Here is a 22,594-nt window from a genome sequence, read left to right on the forward strand (position 1 = left end):
TTTACATATAGCTGTCCAGTTTTCCCAGCACCGCTTATTGACTGTCTTTTCTCCATTGTCTATTCTTGCCTCCTTTGTCATAGATTAATTGACCATCAGTGTATGGGTTTATTTATGGGCTTTCTATCCTGCTCCATCGATTTATATGTCTGGCTTTTCTGCCAGTACCATACTGTTTTGATGACTTGCTTTATTGTATAGTCTGAAATCAGGGAGCATGATTCCTCCTGCTCCGTTCTTCTTTCTCAAGAGTGTTTTGGCTAATAGGAGTCTTTTGTGTTTCCATACAAATTTAAAATTTTTTTGTTCTAGTTCTGTGAAAAATGCCATTGTATTGAATCTGTAGATTGCCTTGGGTAGTATAGTCATTTTGACAATGCTGATTCTTCCAATCCAAGAACATGGGATATCTCTCCATCTGTTTGTGTCATCTTCAGTTTCTTTCATCAGTGTCTTATAGTTTTCAGAGTACAGGTCTTTTGCTCCTTAAATAGGTTTATTTCTAGATATTTTATTCTTTTTGATGCAGTGGTAGATGGGATTGTTTCCTTAATTTCTGTTTCTCATCTTTTGTTGTTAGTGTATAGAAGTGCAACAGATTTCTGTATATTAATTTTGTATTCAGCAACTTTACCAGATTCATTGATGAGCTCTAGTAGTTTTCTGGTAGTGTCCTTAGGATTTTCTATGTATAACATCATGTCATCTGCAAACAGTGACAGTTTTACTTCTTTTCCGATTTGGATTCCTTTATTTCTTTTTCTTTTCTGCTTCCTGTGGCTAGGACTTCCAAAACTATGCTGAATAAAAGTGGTGAGAGTGGGCATCCTTGTACTGTTCCTGATCTTAGAGGAAATGCTTTCAGCTTTTCACCATTGAGTATGATGTTAGCTGTGGGTTTGTCATATATGGCCTTTATTATGTTGAGCTATGTTTCCTCTACGCCTACTTTCTGAAGAGGTTTTTATCATAAATGGATGTTGAATTTTATAAAAAGTTTTTCTGCATCTGTTGAGAGGATCACATGGTTTTTATCCTTCAATTTGTTAATATGCTGTATCACATTGATTGATTTGTGAATATTGAAAAATCCTTGCCTCCCTGGGATAAATCCTACTGGATCATGATGTATGATCCTTTTAACGTATTTTTGGAGTTGATTTGCTAGTATTTTGTTGAGGATTTTTGCATCTATTTTCATCAGTGATATTGACCTATAAATTTCTTTTTTGTATGATATCTTTGTCTGGTTTTGGTATCAGGGTGATGGTGGCCTCAGAGAACAAGTTTGGAAGAGTTCTTTCCTCTGCAGTTTTTTGGAATAGTTTCAGAAGGATGGGTGTTACCTGTGTTTCCTTATTGATTTTCTGTCTGGATGATCTGTCCATTGATGTGAGTGGAGTGTTAAGGTCCCCTACTATCATTGTGTTACTGTCAATTTTTACTTTATGGCTGTTAGCCCTTGCCTTATATTTTGAGGTGCTCCTATGTTGGGTGCATATATATTTACAATTGTTATAATCTTCTTCTTTGACTGATCCTTTGCTCATTATGTAGTGTCTTTGTCTCTTGTAACAGTCTTTATTAAAGTCTATTTTTGTCTGATATAAGTATTGCAGCTCTGACTTTCTTTTGATTTCCATTTGCATGGAATACTTTTTCCATTTCCTCACTTTCAGTCTGTATGTGTCTCCAGATCTGAAGTGAGTCTCTTGTAGGCAGTGTATATATTGGTCTTGTTTTTGTAACCATTCAGCCAGTCTGTCTTTTGGTTGGAGCATTTAGTCTATTTACATTTAAGGTAATAATTGATAAGTATGTTCCTATTGCCATTTTGTTAATTGTATTTTGTTTCTGTAGGTCTTTTTGTTTCCCCTTTCCTCTTTCATTCTCTACTCTTGTGATGACTATCTTTAATGTCATGTTTGGATTCCTTTTTCTTTTTGTATGTATATCTATTATATATTTTTGTTTTACAGTTACCATGAGGTTTTTGTATTAGAGTCTATATTTATACATGCTTGTTTTAAGTTGCTGATCTCTTAATTTCAAATGCATTTTAGGTACCCTGCATTTGTACTCTCCTCCCCTCACAATTACTGTTTTTGATTTTATATTTTGCATCTGATTGTTTTGTGTATCCCTTAACTGCTTATTGTGGATACAAATGATTTTTACTATTTTCGTCTTTTAACCTCCCTACTAGCTTTGTGTGTGGATGATTTCCTACCTTTCTTGTAAGTTTGCCTTTACCAGTGAGCTTTTCCATTTTATAATTTTCTTGTTTCTATTTGTGGCCTTTTCTTTTCCACCTAGAGAAGTTCTTTATCATTTGTTGTAAAGTTGGTTTGGTAATACTGAATTATTTTAGCTTTTGCTTGTCTGTACAGCTGTTGATTTCTCCATGAAATCTGAATGGGAGCCTTGCTGGGTAGAGGATTCTTAGTTGTAGGTTTTTGTCTTTCATCACTTTAAGTATATCATGCCACTCCTTTCTGACCTGCAGAGTTTCTGCTGAAAAATCAGTTGATAGCCTTATGGGAGTTCTCTTGTATGTTACTTGCGGCTTTTCCCTTGTTGCTTTTAATATTCTCTCTTTATCTTTAATTTTCATCATTTTGATTACACTGTGTCATGGTGTATTCCTCTGTGGGTTAATCCTGTATGGAACTCTCTGCACTTCCTGGACTTGGGTGACTGTTTCCTTCCCCAGGTTAGGGAAGTTTTCAGCAATTATCTTTTCAAGTGTTTTCTCAGGTCCTTTCTCTCTCTCTCTTCTCCTTCTGGGACCCTGATAATGCAAATATTAGCATGCTTGATGTTGTCCCAGAAGTCTCTTGAACTGTCCTCATTCCTTTTCATTCTTTTTTTTTTTTTTCTCTTCAGTGGCAGTGATTTCCACTACTCTGTCTTCCACCTCACTAATCAGTTATTCCATCTCATTTACTCTACTATTGATACCTTCTAGTGTATTTTTCATTTCAGTTATTGTATTCTTTAATTCTGTTTGGTTCTTTATATTTTCTAATTCTTTGTTAAAAACTTCTAATTTTGCATTCCGTGCATCCATTCTCCACCTGAGTTCTTTGATCATCTTTACTATCATTACTCTGAACTCTTTCTTGGGTAGGTTGCCTATCTCCATGTCACTTAGTTCTTCTGGGGTTTTATCTTGTTCCTTCATCTGAAACATATTCCTCTGTTGCTTCATTTTCTCTAAATTGCTATTTGTATTTTTATGTATGTGGTAGGTTGGTTACTTTTTTTTGACCTTGGAGAAGCGACCCTCTGTAGGAGACATCCTATGCATCCCAGCAGTGCACTCCCCTCTCATTACCCAAGGGCCAGGGGCCAGCTGGTCCCAGGGTAGTATCTGGCCTGCGTTTGCAGACTTGGCTTGCAGGCTGCAGGACTGTAATTTTCTTGCTTCTGGTGTCTGCCCCCTAACCGTTGGAGCTGGGTTTTGGTCCTCTGGTGGGCAGGGCCATGTCTAGGGATGTGTTTAGAGGTGGCTGTGGACTCAGGAAGTCTTTAAGCAGCCTGTCTGCTCATGGGTGGGGGTGTATCCCCTCCCAGTTTGTTGTTTGGCCTGAGATGTCCCAGCACTGGAGCCTACAGGCTGTTGGGTGGGGCCAGGTCTTGGTGCCAAAATATCAGCCTCTGGGAGAACTCACACAAATGAATCCTCCCTGATATATCTGCCTCAATGTCTATATCCCCAGAGTGAGCCACAGCTACCCCCACTTCCCTAGGAGACCCTCCAAGATGAGTAGGTAGCTCTGGCCCAGGCTCCTGTGAAGTTACTGCTTTTACCTTTGGTCCTTTGGTGTGTGTGAGATTTTTTTTTGCACCCTTTAAGAGTGAAATCTCTATTTTCCCCAATCCTGTGGAGCTCCTGCAATCAAGCCCCACTGGCCTTCAAAGCCAAATGTTCTGGGAGCTCCTCTTCCCAGTGCTAGAACCCTGGGCTGTGGGGCCTCATGTGGGGCTCAGAACTCACTCCTGTGGGAGAATCTCTGTAATATAATTATTCTCCAGTTTGTGGGGTGCCCACTGGGGGGTATGGGATTTGATTATATTGCAAGGCTGCCCCTCCTACCAGTCTCCTTGTGGTTCCATCTTTATGTCTTTAGCGGTAGGGGATCTTTTCTAGTAGGTTTCAGTCTTTTTCAATGATGATTGCTCTATAGATTGTTGTGATTTTGGTGTTCTTGTGAGAGGAGGTGAGCTTAGGGTCCTTCTACTCGGCCATCTTAGCCACTCTGTCTTTGTCTTTTGAAAGTTTGGTTATTATGTGACTTAGTGTGGATGTCTTTAAGTTCATTTTACCTGGGGGTTGTTGAGCTTCTTGGATGTTTATATTTGTGTCTTTCATCAAATTTGCAAAGTTGCTCACCATTATTTTTTTTAAATATTCTCTCTGCCCCTTTCTATCTCTCTTCTCCCTCTGAGATTCCCACACTGTGTAGGTTGATCCACTTGATGATATCACACAGGTCCTTTAGGCTCTACTCACTTTTCTTCACTCTTTTTCCTTTCTGTTCCTCAGACTCAGTAACTTCCACCATTCTATATTCATGTTCACTGATCCTTCCTTCTGCTGCTCAAATTTGCCTTTAATCCCTCTATTGAATTTTTAATACCAGGTATTGTACTTTTAAGCTCCATAATTTCTTTTTGGTTCCTTTTTAGGTTTTCTAGCTCCTTATGATACTTCCATTTTGTTCACACATCATTTTCTTGACTTTCTCCAAGTCTTCCTTTAGTTCTTTGAGCATCTTTAAGATATTTTGATGTCTTTATCTAATATATCTATCATCAGATTTTTTTCAGGAACAGTTTCTGTTCATTTGTTTTTTTATTCTGAATGGACCATACTTTCCTGTTTCTTTGTATGCCTGGTGATTTTTTGTGGAATATTGGATATTGGAATCTAATAATGTGTAACTCTGGAAATCAGATTCTCCCCTTTCCCTAGACATTGCAGTTTTTGTTATTGTTTTTGTTTATTGATTTTTGTATCATGTTTCTGTGGCAGGGATCACCTGAGATGTAAACTGAAGGTCTTCTCAGGCTGTTTCTGTGTTTTTTCCCTGAACATGCACACTCACTTTCTAAATTTCCCCACATATGCAGTTGTTTTTGAATGTCCTAGTCTTTAGTGCCTGGCTTCTGAGAGTGGAAACATGAAAAATGAAGGTGGAAGCAAATGTTGCTGGATCTTTAAATCCCGTGTAAGTCACTTCAGCCAACAAGGATAGGGCTTGCAAGAGTCGGCGAGGTGTGACAACAATGGCTGCCACCACTTTCTGTGATCAGAAATAGCAGTCAGCAATCAGAGTACAGATCCTTGGTACTTGGAAGACAGTCTTTTTGGCTATTGTACCTCCTGCAACCTGTGTGTAAGCTGCTTCAGGAGCACACGCACAGTTGCCTGCCACACTGCTGAGGGTAGGGATAAGTTGCTGCTGTTTTCCTAAGAGCTGAAATTGACTGAAATTAATGCAATTTACCTGTCTGAGTTTTCCTCTAGAACTTGCAAGCCTTCAACAGACTCCAGAGTTCCAAAACAGTGACATCAGACAGATTCTGCCATTGCAGTTTTTGTCTAGTTATGGTGACAGATTCCTAGAGCTTCCAACTCTACCACCTTCCCAAAATCCTCTCCTAAAACACTAATATACAGAAAATGAGTACAGCTTAATGGAAAAGTCAACTGGAACCTTGTACAAGCAGTTTCACTGATTATTTTTAAACTGATCAAGTAAAAATATTAGAACATCCTGTCATAGATATAGAGAGCCTATTAGGCACTTTGAGAGGTACCAAAAACTTAAAGCATAGACTCTTCTCAAAAAAAAGTTGTAGCCTGGTTAGAAACACAATATATACTAACATAATATATTAAATCAAAATAGTAAATAAGAAGTGCCAAATACATACCATTATTTATGATCATTACAATGAGAATCCAGAAGGAGAAGAGAGTACTGTGAATTTAAATCATCAGAGAAAATTTCATTAAGTAGTATTCCCAAGCTATTCCTGGAAAGATATTCTGATCTAAAGAATATTAAAAAGAACTAAAACTTACCTAGCACTCACTATGTGTCAGATGCTAACTTATTCTCAAAACAACCCCATGAAGTATGTACTATTATCTCTTTTACATAGATGAGGAAATTGAGCAAGAGAAACAGTAAGAGACTTTCCCAAGCTTAAATAACAAGTCATTCATGGAGCTGGGACTTGAATCCAGGCAGGCAAGCTCTAGGGCCTGATGTCTCTGCTCAGTCCTTGCTGAGCAGAATGGTGTGAGCAAAAGCATAGAAGTGAATGTGTGATGCATTTGCCAGAGATGGTGAAGAGGCCACACTGACAGGCATGATAGTAATTTAGACATTTTGCTGTGGGACAGTGTGTGTCCACATGCAGAAACTCTTTATTTGATTAAAATTGCAGATTTGGTTAGCACTTTCATTATATCATGTCATTTAAGAAACTTCTCCCTCAAACTACTGTAGTACAGAAAAACAACCATATAAAAATTTTCAGTATTATGTGCTGTTAAAGAAACAGTAACCTTTTCTTTCTTCATTTAGTTATTACTTAAGAGGAAAAAAAATTCTAACTTGTAACCTTATTGGAGATAATGTGCATTGGAGTGATAAGATACCACATTGTGAAAGTAAGTAAATTCTCACTTTATAATTTGGATTAGGAATTTTCAAACTTTTTGGCTTCAGGACCTGTTTATGCTGTTAAATCAACAACGATTCCAAAGAGCTTTTCTTTATGTGGGTTATGTCTATTGGTATTCATTATATTGGAATTAAAACAAAAGTTTTTAAAATAGTTAATTATTAAATCATTTTTAGGAACAGTAAAGTCAATACATGTTAATATATACAACATATTTTTATTAAAAAATTAAAAATTTCCAAAACCAACAGTGAGAATAGTGGCATTGTTTTACATTTTTGCAAATCTCTTCAATATCTGGCTTAAAGGAAGACATCTGGATTCAGTCTGTGGCAAAATCACACAATTTGTAGATTCTGGAAAATTTCACCATAAACTTACAAGGATGACAGTGAAATAAGACCATATCTTGGTATTATTGTGAACCATGGATGTAGTGAATGGATATGTTTATAAGTTATAAATATGCATTTCTTAGCTAGCAGTGAATTTTATTTTTAATCACAAGCATATTTTCTCATTAAATTTCCATCTCTTATGATGATTAGAACAAAACTTAGCATGTCCTTATAGATAAATATAGGTATTTCATATAGGTACTTTTTATAGGTATTTAAGAAAATGAGCTTGGTTCTTAAAAGTTTATTTCTACATGATTTGAATTTGGGATAATACATTTTCTCATGGAAACTCTCCTCTAAATGGATAAAGGATTCACAACTAACTTCTAGAAATCATATGTTAAAGAACTTATTGAAGGTAGTTCATAGGACTTTACTGATGCTGTCTTACTCTTTCACCTTCCCTTTACCTTTATTTTCTCTTTTTACCCCTTTTTAAGAGATTTTTTGTGGACGACCTCCAAAAATAAAACATGGAAAACACACCAATAGCTACAGGAATATATTTGAATATAATGAATTAGTAACTTATAGTTGTAATCCTTCAAATGGATCAGATGAATACTCACTTGTTGGAGAGAGCAAGCTTATTTGTTCTGGACCTGGCAAATGGAGTACTGCCGCTCCTCTGTGTAAAGGTAATAATGTTTCCATTTGTTTCCTTCTTCATTTGTAAATACTGTGGAACACTTTGTAAATAGTTTTACCTATAAGTAAAACAGTCATACATGTTTCTTCCTCCCGTTAAATTGACTTCTAATTTAATTTAGGCCAAATCGAACAGAAAATAGTTCTAGTTGTGGGGTTTCCCACCCCTCACCCCAGATGTTCTTGACATTACAGTTTACACATTGTGAACTAATTGTGTGTGTGTGTGTGTATTAGGATTTTTTTGCTTGAAAGAACTAAAAAACTCAACACACCCTGCCTCAAAAATAAAGTTTTTTCTTATATTGCAAGATGTCTGAGAGTCCTGGCTACAAATAATGGTAGAGAAAATTTTAAAAAGCTAAGCTTCTCATTGATAAGAATGATAAACTCTGAACAAAATATATTTTTAAAACAATATTTAAGGCACTAGAGAGTGACATAAAGCAAGGAGATGCTAGAGGGTATTTGATTCTTGGAAGAAAACCACTGAATAACAGGATAATATTTACTCTTTTCAAGTGCACATGGGACATTCTCTAAGGTAGCTCATATTCTAGGCAATAAGATTATTTTTAGCACATTCCAAAGAATTGAAATCATTAAGTGCATTATCTGATCACAATGGAATAAACATAGAAATTAAAACAGGGCTAATCTAGAAAATTTGCAAATACTTGAAAGGCACTTATGAAAGGCACTCCTTACTAACCCATGAGTCAAAGATGAAGTAACAAGGGAAGTTAGAAAGTGTTTTGAATTGAGTAAAAATGAAAAACACAATACATCAAAATATCAAAATTTGTGTGATACAACAAAAGCAGTGCTTAAAGGGAAATTTATAGCATGAAATACTTGTGTTAGAAAAAAATAAAAGTCTCAAATCAACAATCTAAGCTTCCACCTTAAAAAACTAAAAAAGGAAGAGCAAACTCAAAATAAGGAGGCATAAGATGATCATAAAGATAGAGAGAAATCAATGAAATTGTGAAGAGAAAATAATAGAGAAAACCAATGAAACAAACCCCTTGTTCTTGGAGAAGATCAATAAAATAGATAAAGCTATAACTAGGCTGACAAGAAAGAAAAAGATATTTAATAAGTCAGACAGAGAAAGACAAATACTGTATGATATCATTTATATGTGGAATCTAAAAAATACAACAAACTAGTAAATATAACAAAAAAGAAGCTGACTCACAGGTATAGAGAACAAACTAGTGGTCACCAGTGAGGAGGGGCAATATAGGGGTGTGGGCGTGGAAGATACAAACTATTGGGTATAAGACAGGCTACAAGGATGTATTGCACAGCATGAGGAATATAGCCAATATTTTGTAATAACTGTAAATGGAATGTAACCTTTAAAAGTTGTATTAAAAAAATAATTTTTTAAAAAAGAATGAAAAAGAGGACAACACTATTCTGCAGACATTTAAATGGATAGTTAAAAAATATTACAATGATGATAGTTGTAATATTACATCTTTATGCCTATAAATTTGACAACTGAAATGAAATTGACAAATTCCTTGAAAGACAAAAAAATACCGAAATATCTTCACACGAATATATAGGTAACCTGAATAGTCTTATACCTATTAAGGAAATATAATTTGTAGTTAAAAACCTTCCACAGTGAGAACTGAGGCCCAGGTGGCCTCCTTGGGGAATTAATTCTACCGCACATTGCAGGAATAAATAATAGCACCTCTACACAAACTTTTCAAGAAATATAAGAGGAGGAAATGCTTCTCAACTCACTTCATGGGGACATTACCTGATACTAAAACCAGACAAAAACATTGAAAGAAAATTGTAAACAATATCCTCATTGAATATAGAACTTTTCAACAAAATATCAACAAATCAAATCCTGCTATACGTCTACGTCTCTATTCCTGCCCTACAAATAGGTTCATCTGTACCATTTTTCTAGATTCCACATATATGTGTTAATATACGATATTTGTTTTTCTCTTTCTGGCTCACTTCACTCTGTATGACAGACTCTAGGTCCATCCACATCTCTACAAATGACCCAATTTCGTTCCTTTTCATTGTACTGCAGAAACTAACACAACATTGTAAAGCAGTTTTACTCCAATTAAAAAAACAAAGAAGAAAAAAAAATCCTGCTATATATAAAAATAAGAATACATCATAGCCAAGTAAGATTTATTCCATAAATGCAAGATTGGTTCAGATTTTAAAATTAATCAGTGTTATTTACCATATCAAAAGACTGTAATGAAAAAATATATGATCATCTTAATAGATGCAAAAAAAAGCAATTGACAGAATTCATCATCTTTTTATGATAAAACTTAGCAAACTAGGAACAGAATGGAACTAACTATATCAACCTGATAAAAGGCACATACAAAAATCGCACAACTAACATTATGCTTAATAGTAAAAACCTAATTTCTTTCCCCCCAAGGTAGGAAGAAAGGAAGTATATCTATGCTTATCACTCTATTCAGCATTGTACTGGAGGTCCCACTCACTGCAATAAGGCAAGAGAAATAAATAAGCATACATACATTGGAATGAAAGAAATAAAATAGTCTGTATTCATTTATAACATGATTGTCTATGTAGAAAATTCCAAAGACTGATGTTTTAGCAAGGTTGCAAAATATAAGATCAACATACAGAAATCAATCGTATGTCTACATACTAGCAATAAATCATTACTGAAAGTTTTATTTACAACTATTTGCAAATCCAAAACACAAAATACTTGCATATAAATCTAACTAACATATATGAAAGATTTAAATGGTATAAACCACTAAACACTAATAAAGGAAATTAAAGACCTTAATAAATAAAGGGATATACATTGGCCATGAAATGGAAGACTCAAAATAATAAAGGTGTAAATTCATTGTAATTGATCTATAAATTCAACATAATCCCAATAGAAACCCCAGTAAAACTTTTTGTATAAATTGACAAACTGATTCTGAAATTTATATGGAAAGACAAAAGAGCTAGAATAGTTAAACAGTTTTTGAAAATGAACTGGAGGATGTACTCTACCTGATGTCAAGACTTAGTATAAAGCATACTATAAGGCATATAAGCAAGACAGTTTGGTAGTGGTGAAAAGATAGATATATAGAGCAATAAACAAAATAGTGAGTCCAGGATTAGACCCTTGGAAATATGTCCAGTTGATTTTCACAGGTATACAGACAATTCAGTGGGGAACAATTTTTTCAACAAATGGTACCAGCACAATTGAACACCCATATGCTAAAAAAAAAAAAAAAAAAAAAAAAGAACCTCAGCCCATGTTAGCACCATATGCAAACATTTATTCAAAATGAAGCATAGATATACATGTGAAACCTACAGCTACAACACTTTTACAAGAAAACACAGAAAATATTTGTGACCTAGCCAAAGATTTCTCTGATACAACCCATAAAGCATGATGCTTTAAAGAAAAAAATAATAAATTGGATACTCCAAACTCAAAGTTTCTGGACTACAAAAGATATTATTAAGAGAACAACAACAAAAAGCAATAGATTGGGAGAAAATATTTGCAAAGTACGTATCTAATAATTAACTTGTATCTATGATATAGGAAGAACTCTCAAAACACAATAATAAGAAAACAATTTTTTTAAATGAGCAAAAATTAGTAATAGACATATTTCACCAAACGCGATATGTAGATGGCAAAAAGTTGCTCAATATCATTAGTAATTACAGGAATGTAATTTAAAATCACAATGAGATACCACTAACCAACTATTAGAATGGCTGAAATTAAAAACAAAAATATGGCAATGCAAGCAGTCAAATATACATGTAATTGAAGTTTCAGAAAGAGAGGAGAGAGAGGAATACAGAAAATTATTTGAATAAATACGGGCCAAAATATTTCAAATTTGATACAAAACAATAACCCTACAGGTACAAGAAATTCAGTGACCCTAGCAGGATAAGTAAAAATTTTAATTTTACCAAGAAACCCCCACCAAACTAAATACATCATGGTAAAACTACTGAAAACAAAAAATAAAAGAAAAGGGAGCCAGGGAAAAAAGGTATTATATTGAGGACACACCCACCCACCCCCATCCTCCCCATTACCCACGTTAAGAATGACAGCTGATGTCTCTTAAGGAACTGTGGAGATGAGAAGACAATAATTTCTGCTAATGTGCTGAAAGAAAAATAAAACACTTAACCTAGAATTCACTGTCAAGGAGAAATCTTCCAAAACTGAAGGTGAAATAAATAAAAAACAGTTTCAGATAAACAAAAGTTTGGGGAATTTGTCATCAGCCAACCTGAACACAAGAATTGATAAAGAAGTTCTCCTGGCTGAACAGAAATGATGTGATACTTGATGGAAATTAAGATCCACAGGAAAGGAGGAAGAACACTATTCTGGTTTAAAAGGCTGTGTATTATCTGGCCCTTATCTATTGCTCAGATTTAATCTCATAAGATATCCTCTTGAACTCTCTGCTCAGCCCAGTGTTTTTCAGTTTGGTTTTTTTTTCCGAATTCTGCAAAACCCATTCATAGATATTGAAGTCAATCTAGAGGGTCATGACCTGTATTTTACTTTGAAGAAGTAGAGTAGAATGGGAAACACCAGAGTACACTGGTGTGAGGGCCGAGCATTTTGCCTGGCTAGCTTCTTTTCAACTTTTAAAATCGAGCTCAAATATTACCTTCTCAAAAAAGTCTTTGCTACCTTTCTAAAAGAGCAGGGTACTGTAATTAGTGTCAGCATGACCTTAAAAAAAGTCCTAGAGCTAAAGAGTATCAAAAGTATCAAAAGTTTTGAACTTGCCCTGAATTTGTACCTGGTAGTCACACTTTCTCAAAACTTGTCATTAATGGAAAAAAATGTAGGAAAGCCGATAAAGTATAATGACAGTCTGTTCTAGGTGGAAAAACGTTATTAAGTTTCTCTAAATCCATTTGCCTGAAATTCAAATGCACAAATAAAGTCTTTTTTTTTTTCAATTAACATCTTGCCTTTCATTCCTCAGCTTTTTCTTCCCACTGGAAATTACTACTTTGCACTAGTTTTTCTGGTCCTATGTGAAAGCAGCTTTTTATTAATTCTGGAATTTCTCCAATTTTCAGTGGTCAAATGTGAACGTCCAGTACTCGAACATGGAATAATGGTATCAGAAAGTAGAGAAAAATTTTCCTACCAAGCAGTGGTGATATTTGAATGCCTCCAGGGTTTTTACCTTAATGGCAGCAACCTAGTGTTCTGTGGTGGTAATAATACTTGGGAGCCTGAGATGCCAAAGTGTATTAAAGGTACAAATGTTGTCTTTTTCCTTTTTTTAAATTTTGTCTTTTAGTTTTTATTTCTTTGACATTGACAAGAATAATTGAAAAAATAAATCTTTGTATTTAACTCTGTCTTGTATCCATTTCCATGAGAGATGTATGACAGAACTTACATAGAATTCTGCTGTTGTGATTTTGTATGTTTTTATAGAGTCTTAACACATTCTGTTAGCAAAGAACACAGGTATATTAATGTCTCTTGTTTGGTATTTTTATGTATAAAAATAGATGGGAATGATTTTTCAGAGTAAATTGAAGCATGGGAATTTTTACCTATATAAGTCAAGAATGAGAGGCATAATTCATATAAATGATATGAAAGTAGTAATCCCATGTGGTTTGTTCTTCAGTGCTGATTCCTCTCAATACAAAACTCCCAATTTTGGGCCATTCAGATTTAGTAACTGCCTGCTTATATTTTACAAAAAAATCCTTTAAATTCATGTGATTTACACTCATTCATCATTTTTAGTAATGAAAAGAGGAAGACTATATTTACAGCCATTTTAGTTGTTATGCTTAGTGATTCTAAAAGTATTAGCCATAGTCCACAGATACCAACAGGTGTGTGAACTTGGACAAGTTACGTAAACTTTAAATATATTTACTTACATGTAAAATGATTTAATGCCTTCCTCACTGGGTGATAGCAAAGTCAAAATGGGATCCATTTAAAGCACTTAGCACAGTGCCTGGCATCTAGAAAGCTCTTAGGTAGCTTGTATGACTTACAGCATCACCTTTACACGGTATCTTCCAGGTCCAGGACTATGTTTCATTTTCCAGACTGCAACCAGTTTGGTTCTTTTTATACTGGGAAATTTCTGTTGTCACCAGAATAAGACCAGTATTTCTACCACTCCCCACCTCATACAAATATCATTTGTCTCTTTACTGGGCATTTTTATTTGGCAACAGAAAGTAAATTTCATAACAACCGAAAGGCAGGAGAAGTCCTTACTTATTGAAATGAAATGGAGGATTTCTGGCAGGGACTACTAATTAGCTGCTCTGCTTAAGACTTGAGAGACTATTTTGATACGGTAGAAGGAATTATCTTCCTGATTTCAGGGCTGCTTTCTCTGGCTTCTTCCTTTTAGTTGCAGCAGAAGCAAGAGACAAGAGGAAGAGAGGGAAGAGCATTAACCTGGGCAGACTGCATTCAGGGTCCCAGTGTGGCTCTGCTCACTCAAGTAACATCACTTCTGTGGGTTCTAGTTTCCTGTTGTCTAATGACTCAAACTAATGTCAATTACTGGCATCTAATTTGTTTGTTTCCTATTGCCCTGATATTTTGAAGGATTGAGGGGGATTATTCATGTTAACATGGTAATTAGAACACCTTTTATAATTCCTGTAAACCTGGTACCCAGTAACCTCCTTCAGTACCTTGGTGAGTGCTGTGAAGTTTTGTGGGGAAAGAGATTTTTTTTGGTGGATGTTATATAAAGATTGCATATGAAATTTATATTCATTGACCCACCCATGTCCTAGTGGGCCTGTACAGTGTGGTATACTATATTTGTTGATATGCTCTTTTGAAAGTTGACTATAAACATTTCATAAGGACTTATAAAACACTGATACAGTTTAGTGTTTGAAGAAGATGTGAATTGTTTGTGAGAAAAAGCCTATGAAGAGAAGAAGCTACAGCGATCTTTTTTTTAAAATAAAAAGTCAACTCTCCTTATGGGATTGTCAATATTTTTTATCATCAGTTAGAGAAAGACTATACCAAAAGGATCAGTAGCAACATATAATGGTGTTAAGTCAGATCTAAATGTGATAATATGAAAAAATGTCCAAGAAATCCTTAGTGAAAAAGAAAAAAATTATGGAATATACTACTACTTGGATCTTTTAAAAGAATACATAAATTTTATGATTTATAATTAGTTAACTACTAGGATTTTCATTATAAAATACAAAGTTGTAGTGAACATTTTATATACACATCCTTATGTGCTTGTACAAATATATATTTAGGTTAAACCCAGGAGTAGAATTGCAAAGTTCTGAGTGTATGTGTTTTATTTATTTTGAGAAATAGTCTTTAAAAAAATAAAAAACCAAAATTAAATTCATAATTTTGTATTGACAAGGATGGTGAATTGAGTCAAATTTATTTTTCCAGGGTACAAGCCTACTCATCCAACCAAGACTCCACTTTTAAAATATCCAGGTTCAGTAACTCTTTATCCTACTTATAGTTAAGAAATTTATAAAGTGATGGGTGTAAAATCATGTCTTATTTTAATTTGCATTTCTTTAATTATCAGTGAGGCTTAACTTTTTCTGTCTACATTTATTTATTCATGTTCTTTGTTCATTTTTCTATTAGGTTTCTAAAACTGTTTTTTTTTTGTTGATTTGAACTTACTATAAATTAAAGCCCTTTTAATGTGAAGTGAAATTTTTTCCTAGGGTTTTTTTTTTTTTCTTTTCTTTTTTTTTTTTTTTTGCTTTATTTTCACTAGTCAGTTTTCTTTTAGGATTTTATACTGTACTATTAGATATGGGTTGCTTTTTATAACTTTTTGTTACCTGAGTATATTTTTATACATGAATATATTTTTGTAAATTTTCAAACATTACAGAAGTATACAGAGTAAAAGATTAGTTCTCCCTCCTAGCCTATTACCTTAGTTAATCACTGTTAGGGTGTCTTTACTCTATTTCTGTACATCAAAATCCTTATATATGTAGCTATACATTTAATTTGGTGTTTATTTTCTTAAACAAAAATGGCATCATACTGTTCATATTTTTTTGAAACTAGCATTTTTTCCACTTAATGTCTTATATTGAGATTGTATTTTTATTTATTCTCATCCTTTTAAATGATGACTTTAATATATGCCATCATATTTTATTTAACTATTCTCCTATCGGTGGGCATTTATATATGCAAAACTTTTACATTAATAGGTAGCTGGATATATCGATCTTTTCCCTAATGGCTATGAGCGTTGTGTCTTTCTTATAAAAGCTTTAGGACTTCCTCAAGCTGAAATTACATAAACATTTCAACCATGTATCTTAATTGCATTCTTTGGATTTAAATCTTTGGTACATCTGAAATTCATTATGGTATGTGGAGTGAGATTGGGTCCCTCTTCACTCCACCCACCCCCATCCAATGGCAAAGTAGCACCATTTGTTGAATAACTTGTCTTCTCTCCAAGTGTTTTGAGGTGCCACTTTTTATCATCCATTAAATCCATAGGTGTTTTAGTCTTCTATCTGTTCCCTTGAACTCTGTCCGTATCTGTGCCAACACCAAGTTGTTGTTGTTTTTCATTCTAGTACTATAATATGTTTTAATGTCTGGCAGAACGCTTACTGTAATTTTTCCAGATCAACATTTATTTAATTTTTCTTACCATTTCATCCAATTCAGTAGCATTAAGTACATTCACATTGTTGTGCAACCATCACTACTATCTATCTCTAAAACTTTTTCATCATCTCAAACTAAAACTTTATACCCATTAAGCAGTCATGCTCCTTTCTCAATCCTCCTCCCACATTCAATAACTTCTTTCTACTTTCTGTCTCTGAATTTAACTTACCTAGATACCTCATTTAAGTGGTACTTTACATGTGTCTCTTTGTGTCTGGGTTATTTCACTTAGCATAATGTCTTCAAAGTTCATCCACCTTGTATCAGAACTTTATTCCTTTTTATGGCTGAAAATATTCCAGTGTTTGTATATACCACATTTTATTTATTCATTCATCTGTCGATAGATACTGGGTTGTTTTCACCTTTTGACATTCTAAACTTTTGACCTTTCACCTTTTGACATTCTAAATGCTTTTCAGAATATTGGCATTCAAGTATCTGTTTGAGTACCTCTTTTGAATTTTTTTGGGGGGTATATACCTTGGAGTGGAATTGTTGTGTTATATATTAATTCTTGTTTAATTTTTGGAGGAACATCCATACTGTCTTCCATTTTTAAAAAGTTTTTAAGTGGCTGCACCATTTTCATTCCCACAAGTGATGTACAAAGTTTCTAATTTCTCAAACTCTTTGCCAACACATGTTAATTTCTGTTTTTTATATAATAACCATCATAATCTATGTTAGTTAATAGGTGTGAAGTAGTATCTCATTGTGGCTTTTATTTCCCTAACGATTAGTGATATGGTGAGCAGCTTTTCATGTGCTTCTTGACCATTTGTATATCTTCTTTGGAGAAATGTCTATTCAAGTCCCTTGCCCATTTGTAAAATGGCTTTTTGTTGTTGTTATTGAGTTTTAGGAATTCGTAATATATTTTGGATATCAATCCCTTATCAGACGTATAATTTACAGATGTTTCTGCCCATTCTGTGAGTTGGTTTTTGCTCTGTTGATAGTGTCCTTTGATACACAAAAGTTTTTAATTTTGATGTAGTCCAATATATCTATTTTTTCTTTTGTTGCCTATGCTTTTGGTGTCACATCTAAGAAGTCATTGCCAGTTCAACATCATGAAATCTGTCCTCTATGTTTCTTTCTAAGAGTTTTATAGCTTTAAGTCTTTTGTTTTTGATCCATTTTGAATTAATTTTTGTATATGGTGTAAGATAAGTGTCAAATTTCATTCTTTGCATGTGGATATCCAGTTTTCTAAAAATCATTTGTTGAAAAGACTGCCCTTTCCCCATTGAATGCTCTTAGCACCCTTGTGAACAATCATTTGACCATATAAGCAAGGGTTTATTTCTGGGCCCTATATTCTATACCATTGGTCTGTATGTCTGTCTCTATGCCAGTACCATTCTGTTTTATTATTGTAGCTTTTTAGTAAGTTTTGAAATCAGGAAGTATGAGCCCTTTCAACATTGCTCTTCTTTTTCAGGATTGTCTTGGCTGTTGCTAGTCCCTTGAGATTCCATATAAATTATAGGTTGTAATTTTCTTTTTCTGCAAAATGCATTTTCAAGATGGTGATAGAGAGTGCATTTAATCTGTAAATTGTTTTGTGTAGTATTAACATCTTAACAATATTAAGTCTTCCTGTCCATGACCACAGGATGTCTTTCCATTTATTTATGTCTTCTTCACTTTCTTTCAGAAATTTTTATAGTCTTCAATGTACAAGTCTTTCATCTCCTTGGTTAAGTTTATTTGAGTATTTTATTCTTTTTAATGCTATTGTAAACGGAATTGTTTGCTTAATTTCATTTTTGGATTGTTCACTGTTAGTGTATAGAGACACAACTGATTTTTGTGTGTTCATTTTCTATCCTTCAACTTTGCTGAATTTATGTATTAGTTCTAACAGTTGTGTATGTGTTTGTGTGTACGTGTGTGATCTTTATAGAGCTTTCTGTGTAGAAGATCATGTCATCTATAAAGAGAGATCATTTTATTTCTTCTTTCCCATCTGGATATTTTTAACTTCTTTTTTACGTAATGATTCTGACCCAAACTTCCAATGTTACATTGAATTGAAGTGACAAATGCAGGAATTCTGTGTTGTTCCTGATCTTAAGGGAAAAAAATTTTAGTATTTCAACATTGAGTATGATGTTAGCCACGAGTATTTTATAAATGGCCTGTATAATGTTGAAGAGTCTTTCTACTCCAGAGCAACTTCTAAATCATTTTTAAGCCCTCCTCTATCTTTTGAGTAGAATCATATTGAATTCAAGCCTATTTTTTTGGAATACACTAATGATAAATTTGCTTGCTATACCACAGAATTAGTCTCAAGGAATATCAGTGGACAGGAAGAAGAATGTTGATGGCATTGAATATAAATTTATAATATTTTATGATGCAACTTTTAATGAGAAACATTAATATAATTTATAAGGAAAATTAAATTATAATTATGAATTATAAAAAGGCACAAAACCAAAACCAATGAATTTATACATCTTTAAGATTTAGTTAGTCTTTCTTTTTACCTATTTCCATTTTTTTCCTAGGATATCCCAATCCCAGTGACGAAATACTATCACTTGATGACTTTGAGGATTTAGGTATCATTTTGTTATTAATAACCCTGTACTATGAGACCTTAGAGTTCTACATGGAAATATCATGTTCCAATCATTTGTAGGTAGGGAAGAAACAATGTGTCACAAATAATTAGTAATAATTGACATTTATAGTTATTTTATTAGTGCAGGTACCATGACAAATGTAAGTGGTAGTATATATAGACACATGTAGATAATTTTCTCTAATCTAGTTAATTCTAACAGTACTAGTAACCTATACAAAATAACCTGGTGTGGTAGCTAAAGCACAAAACAATGAAAAATGAGGCTCCTGTTAAGAGTTTCACAAGGTGGATCCTGTACCTGGAATCTGTTTAAAAGGGTTCTGTGATCAAAATGACTTGGATGCAGTAGCAGTCATGCTAAAACTAGATTGATAAACATTTTTACTGTAGTTTTTAGACGATCTGATCAAAATTAAAATACAGCTGCTATCTAGGACCCATAAATGCTTAATATCTTCAAAACTGTTTTCATTTTTTCTCAGATGCAGGAATCATTGCTCTGATTATTCTTACTGCAAGTAAGTATCTCAAACTTCGATACCACTTAAGTGAAAATGTAATATGAAGATGAGATGCACATTATTTTTTCAATGACTTTTCAGTTGCTGTAGTTTTTATAGGTTGAAATTGAGTAGAACAGTCTTAAAAAACCTGACCTTTTCTGTGATATACTACCTTGTGTTGGTGATTGTATATTCTTTTATATTCTACATGTCCACCTAGTAACAAACCCTAAATAATACATGTTTTTTCAAAATTATTAGTCCTATGAGTCTATTTCCCAAATATGCTTTGGGTAATTTTCTAAATTAAGCAAAGACTCTGACTTATTGTGGACTGTTTAAGTGATTCCAGGGGATTGGATTTAGATACTGAAGGGTCGAGATGGAATATAAATGTATATGGGCTCAAATAAAATAACATTTTCTAACCGCAGAAATGTAACGAATGTTTATTTCTTCTGCTTGGTTTGGAATCTGGTGATTAGTTTTCAGAGTCACATATTATTTGTTTCCTGTTTTCTTGTAGTTGTTGCTGTTGTAGTAGTTTGTACCTGCTTCTACAGATGTCTTCACAGTGAGAAGAAAGAGAAGAAGGATATGAAAGAGAAGGAAGAAAAGGATATGAAAGAGAAGGAGAAGAAAGAGAAGGAGGAAAAGGAGAAAAAGGAAAACGAGAAGAAGGAAAACGAGAAGAAGGAAAACGAGAAGAAGGAAAACGAGAAGGAGAAGAAAGAGAAGGAGGAAAAGGAGAAAAAGGAAAACGAGAAGAAGGAAAACGAGAAGAAGGAAAAGGAGAAGAAGGAAAAGGAGAAGGAGAAGAAAGAGAAGGAGATGAAAGGGTAAATCAAAGCATGTTTCCTCTTATTCTAAACTTTGTACTTTTGACATACTTTTGTGCATTTTTTTGTCCTCTATATTGCATGCTGTGTTTTCCTAAAATGTGCCTGCATGAGTGTGCTGTCTGAATTGCATTTCATTACTAAAAATGTTTTTAGCTGCTTTTAATATCACTGCAACAGGAGAAATTTGTGCAGAATTTCATCAGCTATTATGACTGTAGGAAAAATCTCTGTGGGATTTGAGGTTTAAGTTCTGCAGCAAATCATGGACTGTTAGAGGGTTTTCCCTACCCTAGGTGTACCCTACTTCCTAGATTGGACTGGTGGCCAAGATGAAATTTTAAATGGTTCACTGGAGACTTTGACATTTATATTCACTGGAATTTTTATGATGAAAATCTCCATTTATCTGTCCAACTTAGGTCACTGTAAGAAGCTATGTAGTTAAAATTTGATTTCTTTTCACTTAGAGTTGTTATTTATATAACTGGGGAATTAAAAGCAGCATTATTTGATTTCCCATTTATGTTCTCTTAATTTACTAAGTGGCAGTAAAACTGATGGAGTTAAACTTCAAGTTACTAAAAGAGGTAGGATTTATAAGGCATCTTATTAGTTTTGTCTTTCTCTTTATCTGTAAAAATAAAAAAATCAGTGGGGGTGCTTAGAATAAAAAAAGTGTACAGAGGATATTCAAGATGGCGAAGGATTAAGACATGGAGATCACCTTCCTCCCCACAAATAAATCAAAAATACATCTACATGTGAAACAACTACAGAACACCTACTGAACGCTGGCAGAAGACCTCAGACTCCCCAAAAGGCAAGAAACTCCCCACATACCTGGGTAGGGCAAAAGAGAAAAGAAAAAACAGAGACAAAAGAATAGGGATGGGACCTGTACTTCTGGGAGGAGCTGTGAAGGAGGAAAAGTTTCCACAAAGTAGGAAGCCCCTTCACTGGCAGAGATGGGGGGTGGGTGAAGGGGAAGCTTCAGAGCCATGAAGGAAAGTGCAGCAACAGGGGTACATAGGGCAAAGCGGAGAGATTCCTGCACAGAGGATCAGTGCCGACCAGCACTCACCAGCCTGAGAGGCTTGTCTGCTCATCTGCTGGGGCGGGTGGGGACTGGGAGTGGAGGCTCAGGCTTTGGAGTTCAGAATCCAGGGAGAGGACTGGGGTGGGCTGCGTGAACACAGCCTGAAGGAGGCTAGTGCACCACAGCTAAACAGGAGGGAGTCCGGGAGAAAGTCTGGAACTGCCTAAGAGTCAAGAGACCATTGTTTCAGGGTGCACGAGGAGAGGAAATTCAGAAAACCGCCTAAACAAGCTTCAGAGACAGGTGCGAACCGCGGCTATCACTGCAGACACCAGAGATGGGCATGAAACGCTAAGGCTGCTGCTGCAGCCACCAAGAAGCCTGTGTGCAAGCACAGGTCACTATCCACACCTCCCCTCCCAGGAGCCTGTGCAGCCCGCCACTGCCAGGGTCCCGTGATCCAGGGACAATTTCCCCAGAAGAACACACAGCATGTCTCAGGCTGTTGCAACGTCACACTGGCCTCTGCCGCCACTGGCTTGCCCGCATTCTGTACCCGTCACTCCCCCCGGCCTGAGTGAGTCAGAGCCCCCAATCAGCCGCTCCTTTAACCTCCTCCTGTCTGGGCAAAGAACAGATGCCAGAGGGCAACCTACATGCAGAGATGGGGCCAAATCCAAAGGTGAACCCCAGGAGCTGTGCGAACAAAGAAGAAAAAGGGAAATTTCTCCGTGCAGCCTCAGGAGCAGCAGATTAAATCTCCCCAATCAACTTGATGTACCCTCCATCTGTGGAATACCTGAACAGACAACAAATCATCCCAAAATTGAGGCAGTAGATTTTGGGAGCAAGTGTGGACTTGGGGTTTGCTGTATGTGACTGACTACTTTCTGATTTTTATGTTTATCTTAGTATAGTATTCAGTGCTTGTTATCATTGGTGGATTTGTTTATTGCTTTGATTGCTCTCTTCATTTTTCTTTCATTACTTTTTAATTTTTTTATTTTAATTATTTTTTAATTTTAATAACTTTATTTTCTTTTATTTTATTACTGTTTTTTCTTTCGTTCTATTTTTTCTCCCTTTTCTTCTGAGCTGTGTGGCTGACAGGGTCTTG

General features: G+C 34.8%; 1 protein-coding gene across 1 annotated transcript in view; it reads left to right on the plus strand.

Moving 5' to 3' along the window:
* LOC133086968 (membrane cofactor protein-like) overlaps window positions 1–20,442 on the plus strand; it is a 29,775-nt gene extending 9,333 nt beyond the window's left edge. The window contains exons 4-10 of the mRNA XM_061183732.1: window positions 6,603–6,688; window positions 7,544–7,741; window positions 12,876–13,058; window positions 15,226–15,273; window positions 19,017–19,070; window positions 19,579–19,614; window positions 20,126–20,442. Coding sequence (XP_061039715.1) covers window positions 6,603–6,688; window positions 7,544–7,741; window positions 12,876–13,058; window positions 15,226–15,273; window positions 19,017–19,070; window positions 19,579–19,614; window positions 20,126–20,442 — 922 coding nt within the window. The remainder of the gene's footprint in view (window positions 1–6,602; window positions 6,689–7,543; window positions 7,742–12,875; window positions 13,059–15,225; window positions 15,274–19,016; window positions 19,071–19,578; window positions 19,615–20,125) is intronic.
* Window positions 20,443–22,594: the final 2,152 nt, after the last annotated feature.

Source organism: Eubalaena glacialis, chromosome 3 (genome assembly GCF_028564815.1).
Source record: "Eubalaena glacialis isolate mEubGla1 chromosome 3, mEubGla1.1.hap2.+ XY, whole genome shotgun sequence".
Classification (NCBI taxonomy): domain Eukaryota; kingdom Metazoa; phylum Chordata; class Mammalia; order Artiodactyla; family Balaenidae; genus Eubalaena; species Eubalaena glacialis.